This window comes from Echinops telfairi, unplaced genomic scaffold (assembly GCF_000313985.2).
Source record: "Echinops telfairi isolate 266 unplaced genomic scaffold, ASM31398v2 ScPeMD7_1713;HRSCAF=2227, whole genome shotgun sequence".
In the NCBI taxonomy this organism is placed as follows: domain Eukaryota; kingdom Metazoa; phylum Chordata; class Mammalia; order Afrosoricida; family Tenrecidae; genus Echinops; species Echinops telfairi.
Window position 1 is genome coordinate 7,955,044 of NW_022105611.1, and position 6,461 is coordinate 7,961,504.

The following is a 6,461-nucleotide window of genomic DNA, read 5'->3' on the forward strand; positions in this document are numbered from 1 at the left end:
AAAGTATTCTTGCCTTGAGGGAGTCCTTGAGTGGAGGCCCAATGTCCTTCTGCTACCTTAATACTAAACCTATAAATATCTGCACATAGATCTATTTCCCCATCCTCTTATATAAATATATTTACATGTGTACATGCCTGTATTTAGACCTCTATAAATGCCCTTTACTGCCTAGCTCTTTCCTCTATTTCCTTTGACTTTCCTCTTGTCCCACTATCATGCTCAGTCTTCATTTGGGTGTCAGTAATTCCTCTTGGTTAAATTACCCTTGATCACACCCTACCAGGCCTCCTATGCCCTCCTCATCAACGATTTGGGTCACTTGTTCCCTTGTTCCTGGGTTTGTTAACACCACTACCTTTCCCCCAACCTCCCCTTCTCCCATGTCCCCCTGGAACTGTCGGTCTCATTGTTTTCTCCTCCAGATTGTTCATCTAGCCTATCTTATTTAGACAGACCTGTGGAGATAATAACATGCACAAAAATAAAACAGAGCAAAACCAAGCAACAATGTACAACAAAACATCAACAACAACAACCCAATGACAAAAAACAAAACACAACACAACAAGAAAGAAAAGCTTGTTCCTCACCCCAGGAATGTTTGTATACAGTAGCTTTTTCCCTATGCCCCTTTTACATTATTTTTTAACACTTACCTCAGCGGACTCATGTTGTACTTGTCCTTTTGTACTTGGCTTACTTCACTTAGCATGATTTCCTCCAGTTCTTCCCATGTAGTGATGTGCTTCATACGTTCATCACTGCTTTTTAGCGATGTATGTACCACATTGTATGTATGTATACCACAACTTTTTGATCCACTTGTCAGTTGATGGAAATTTGGGTTGTTTCCAACTCCTTGCAATTGTGGACTGTGCTACAATGAACATCGGAGCACAGATGTCTGGCCTTGGTTTGTTTCTTGCTTCTTCTGGGTATATGGCCAGTAGGGGGGATGAATGGGTCTTATGGTAATTCAATTTCCATCTGTTTTAGGTATCGCCAGATCAATTTCCATAGTGGCTGTACATATTTACAGGTCCACCAGCAGTGGATGAGAGTTCCTGTCTCCTCACAGCCCCTCCAACACTTGTTGCTTTCTGATTTTTTGAATTGGGCTATCTTTGAGGGTGTTAGGTGGTACCTCATTGTTGTTTTAATTTGCATTTCTCTTATGGCTAAAGATCAGGAACATTTTCTCATATGTTTGTTGGCCATTTGGATTTCTGCCTCTGTGACACTTCTCTTCAGGTCATTTGCCCATGTCGTCAGTGGGCAATTCGTTTTTTTCTTATTGAAAGCTAGCAGAGTATAGTAGATTTTAGTAATAAGGCCTTTGTCTGATGTGTCATTGCTAAAGATGTTTTCCCAGTTCGTGGACTCTCTTATTACTCTCTTGGTGAATTCTTTCAATGTACTCAGGTGTTTTATCTTTAGTATATTCCATTTGTCAATTTGTGCCTCCTCTGTGTTTGTGTCCTTCCCTATTTCTGATAGCCTATGTATTCCCTGTGCCAAAGTTCTCAAGTTGGTCCCAATTCCCTCATTAATGGCGCTAATAGTTTGGTGTTTAACTTCAAGGTCTGTGATCCACATTGAGTTTATTCTTGTGCATGGAGTGAAATAAGGGTCTTGCTTCATTTTTCTGCAGGTAAGCATCCATTTTTTTCAGCACCATTTGTTAAAAAGGGCATCTGCTTCCCATTGGATATTTTTTGACCCCTTATCAAAGATCAGTTGTCTGTATGCTGATTATTTTATTTCTGGGTTTTCAGTTCTTTTCCATTGGGCTGAGTATCTGTCATTGTACCAATACCATGCAGTTTTGACAACTGTGGCTGTATAGAATGTGATAAAATCAGGTAGAATAAGCCCTCCCACTGTGTCCTTCTTCTTGATGAGTTCTCTGCTAATTCTAGGCTTCTTCCCTCTCCATATGAAGTTGGTAATCAGTTTTTCCATTTTTTTGAAGAAATATGAGTAGAGGGATACGATTACTACCAAATAAGAGCAACCAGGAGTATAGCATATCTTTCAGGCTTGGAGTCTGTTTGCTGAGAACCTCCTGGAAACAAAGGAAAATAGATGATCTTCAAAGAATGCTAGTCCCACAAATGTTGAAAGGATGACAAGCACGTCCTCCTTCCCCCAGAGCCAACCACTAGAACCAATACCCTGTATTTGGACTTCCTCCTGTCCTGGACTATGAGAGAATACTTCGTGTTTGTTAAAGCCACTCACTTGGCTTTTTCTGTTGTAGCAGCCCTAGATAACTAAATGAGTAAGACAATGCTAAAAACCAAACCAAGCAAACAAAACCAAACTCTATTCTAAAAGTATACTTCTATACGTTTCTTAGGCACATTATGACCAAGAATTTAAAAGTTTATTGAACATTTCAATGCTTTGGAACTTTTGCCAATTTTTCATGAATTTTACCATGTAATATTTAACTTTATGTTTATTCTTTTATTAATGATTAGGAAGAAAACCAAGGGTATGCTTTTTTATGTATGTTTTCAGTGCATACATATTTTTGCATTTATGATAAAATAAGTCTTACTGAATTTCTCACGATAATCTGAGAATGATAATAAATTGGCATGGGCTGTGTATATATGATTACATTTATTAGTGGTACAGTGGCAGGAGAGGGTGAGAGAAGGAGAACGTATTCCTTAGCTTCTTCTGTTATAGGAAATGGACGACATTGGAAACAAATTACAGAGCTGGTTGCACAGCATTTTGAACACAATTTCATTGAATTGTATTTGTGATGTATGTTAGAATGGCAAATGTTTTGCTAAATGTATATTTATCATTGCAACTAAGAAACCAACAAAATATGTGAATAGGTAAAAATACTGCACCCCTTACAAAAATAGCCAGGTAACGAAACAATTTCTTTAAACAAATCACTCAAATTGGATGTGTACAAATTGGAATCCTTATGCCTTATTGGTTGAAATGTAAACTGGTCCATCCACTGTGGAAAACTGGCAATTCCTTAAAAAGGGAAATAAAGAATTTTCTATATGTAGTGATTCAAACAGACACTTTTACTCCTAATGTTTATTAAAGCACTCTACAAAGGTTGGAAATAATTCATGTGTCAATCAACATATGGATAAACAAAAATGTTACATGTATGTAATATGATATTATTCAGTAATATAATGAACCTTGGAAACATTATGCTGAGTGAAATAAGTCAGACAAAAAAGACAGATATTGTATAATCCCACTTAAATGAAATGTCTGGAGTAGGTAAATGCAGAGATAAATTGTACTAGTGCTTATTAACAGGTGGGGGAAAGGAACATGGAGAATTACTGTTTAAGTATTATTGAATTTCTGTTTGGGGTAGTGAGAACTTTTGGAAATAGATACTGAAATAATTGCACACCGCCCCCCAAACCTCATTGTGACTCTGTATAGGGATTCTCAGCTGTAAATCTACAGGAGTAGAGAGCCCTATCTTTCACCCACTGAGTGACTGGTGGGTTTGAACCAATGACCTTGTGGTTAGCAGTTCATTGCTTATGCAACAACATTACCAGGGCTCCTTATCTCACTGCTATTGAATCATTTCTGACTCATAGTGACCCTGTAGGACATGGTAGAATTATCCCTATAGATTTATAAGATTATAACTCTTTATGGGAGTAGAAAGCCTCATCTTTCTCTCACTGCTTGGCTATTGGTTTTGAACAGTTAGCAGCTCAACCTGTAATCACTATCCTACCGGGGTTTCTCTAAATCTCCTGATATTTAATTAATATAACTGAATTGTATGCTTAAAATATACACTTAGATGGGAAATTTCTGTTATATGTATTTTTGCACAATAGAATCCAAAACAGAAAACAAGTACTCTCCCTCGATTCTTTTTTTTAATTTGTGTTTTACTATTCTTTAACACAAACTTTAAAGGAGACCATTTAACACCAGTTTGTTAAGGGGGACCATTAACTAGAATCTTTGTATTTAGACAAGTTAGTGGAGACACAAACAGTGGAATATACACAGTTCATAATTCTGTACTCTATTGTAGTTACAAGGGGACTACAAGAAGTTTGTGGAAAAATTCCACTGTATTTTAATTCCTTTTTTCCATGAACTTTTCGAACTCTCATTTTGCCCCCTTACACCCTTTTTCATTAGTTTTCCATCTGCAAAGAGGTTGACCTTATCATCAATTCTTATTAGCATAGAAGAATACTCTTTTCTGTAATAGTCATTAAGCATTTGCAGAACATTTTTGCTACATTACTCATACATTGACATAAAAGGTGTGCCTATTGAGATTCCCATTAATATAGTAAGAGTAGATAATATAGGTTTCCGTATTAAGTATGTATTTGCATAAGATGTTAATTATGCAAAACCAATGCATTTCAATTAAATACTTCTAAACACAATTAATATAAAATAAGAACTTATAGACTGTAATTATTTAATAGCTAAATATTTAAAACATATTTAAAAATTTGCTACAATAAAATTTCAAGATCAACAAGAAAATATTAAGTTAACTTAAGGCACAGGACCCCACAGGTGTTAACAAATGCAGGCAGATTTTTTTTTTTTACTACAGACAAAATGAAGTGGGAAAAAATATCTAAATTAAAATACAGGCATGGCTGTCAATAAATCTCTGGTTAAATAAAAGCATATTATTATAAAACTTACAGAGCCTTAAAATAAAAATTCTGTATTTTTATACATGTAAAAACTTGCCCAGACAAGAGAAATGCAATTAGCACAGCAACCATTTTTAGCGAGAACCGAGATTCCTTTTGTGTCAAACTTGGGAACAGTATCTGGTTCAAGTACAATACCACCATGTTTATGCTGATCCCTTTGCATTTTCTTACAGATATTTGCCCCCCAAGGAGCTGAGGGCCTATGACAGAGAACATATTTCTTTTATACTTCATTCATGAATAATTTAGTATATTCACTGACAGCCTACTATCCTCCTAGTTCTACCTAGAACAAGATAGAAATGCCTCACCATCTATTATCAAACAAAATTGGTTGTGAATCATTGTGTGCTTTCATGCCAGCTTTGAAGATTTGCATAGATACTCATTTTCTCGATAAGTGAAAAAAATCCACCCCAAGCCGTTCTTTGGATTCTCACAAGAGGAATTTTCAAAGCTGCTATTAACAACTTCCAACTCGATCTCTAGCAATGATTCGCAGTTCTGAGCCATGCTTTAGAAAGACATTTCCAGCAGTCTGTGTAGGATTTATTCCTATTCCATCATTGGTAATATTGGCACTCGTTGCTGCAGGCACTTTAAATTCCTCTGCTGCAAACTTTAAGACTGCTGTAAAAGGGGTGCTTTCAGGAACACTGAATACTTTGTAGGGCAGCCGCGGGTCTGACATCAGGGTGATTTTAAAGGAAACCTTTGACATGGTGATGTTGACTGTCTCTCCCTCCATTCTTAATTACACTATATTTTATTGGACTTAACCAACACATTTTTTTCTTGATTTATTTAAATCATTTTATTGGGGGCTCTTACAGCTATTATAACAATCCATGATTCAGTAAGATTAAGCGTAATTGTACAGTTGCTGCCACCATCAGTTTCAAAACATTTTCTTTCTTTTTGGACTCTTTGACATCAGCTCCCCTTTATCACTTCCCTTCCCCACCCTGCCTCCAGGAACCTTTATTATTATGTTTATATATATATATATATAAATATAAATTATTATTATTTTTGTATCTTACACTATTCACTTACAATTCTGTTATGTGTTCCCCTTGAGTGGGGTTATACAGATATCATTGCTATCGGTTCCCCCTTCTTCCCCTCTCCCCCCTCTCTTCCTATACCCTCAGGGAATCATTACTCCCATAACTATTTCTGTAGGGTTTATCTTGGATTTCATTCACTGAATGACCTTAATTATACAAATGAACATGCACAAGTCTCACAAGATTCATGAGGTGAAACTAAGACCATATTAGTAAGGGGAGGAAATATTAAAGAACTAGAGGATATTTATATGTTTCATCAGTGGTATACTGCACCCTGCAGATATCCCTTCCATGTGGCCCTTTTGTGTGGGACTGTCCAATTATCTTACAGGTGGGTTTTGGATCCACTTTATCAACGCTCCTTCATGTCAATTTGATTGCTTGTTTTGAACTTCTGATACCTATTCCTGTCAACACTTCTTGATCACACAGGCTGGTGTGCTTCTTCCATGCAGGCGTTGTTTCTTCCCTGCTAGATGGCTGCTTGTTTAATTTCAAGCCTTCAAACCCTCAGATGCTATATTTAATAGCCAGGCACAATTAGCTTTCTTCACCACATTTGCTTATGTACCCATTTTGTCTTCTGTGATTGTGCTGGCACGTGAGTATCATAGAATGCCACATTTTTAGAACAAAACATTCTTGTATTGAGGTAAGATTTAAGTAGAGGCCCAAAGTC

At 36.5% G+C, this 6,461-nt stretch overlaps 1 protein-coding gene across 1 annotated transcript; it reads right to left on the reverse strand.

The window, feature by feature from the left end:
- Window positions 1–5,172: 5,172 nt before the first annotated feature.
- LOC105979170 (ubiquitin-fold modifier 1-like) lies at window positions 5,173–5,430 on the reverse strand. The gene has a single exon (XM_045293149.1). The coding sequence runs from the start codon at window positions 5,428–5,430 to the stop codon at window positions 5,173–5,175; it is 258 nt and encodes an 85-aa protein (XP_045149084.1).
- Window positions 5,431–6,461: the final 1,031 nt, after the last annotated feature.

Excerpts from the sequence above, each read along its gene's own strand:
- LOC105979170 (XM_045293149.1), bottom strand. The coding sequence starts at position 5,430 with ATGTCAAAGGTTTCCTTTAAAATCACCCTGATGTCAGACCCGCGGCTG.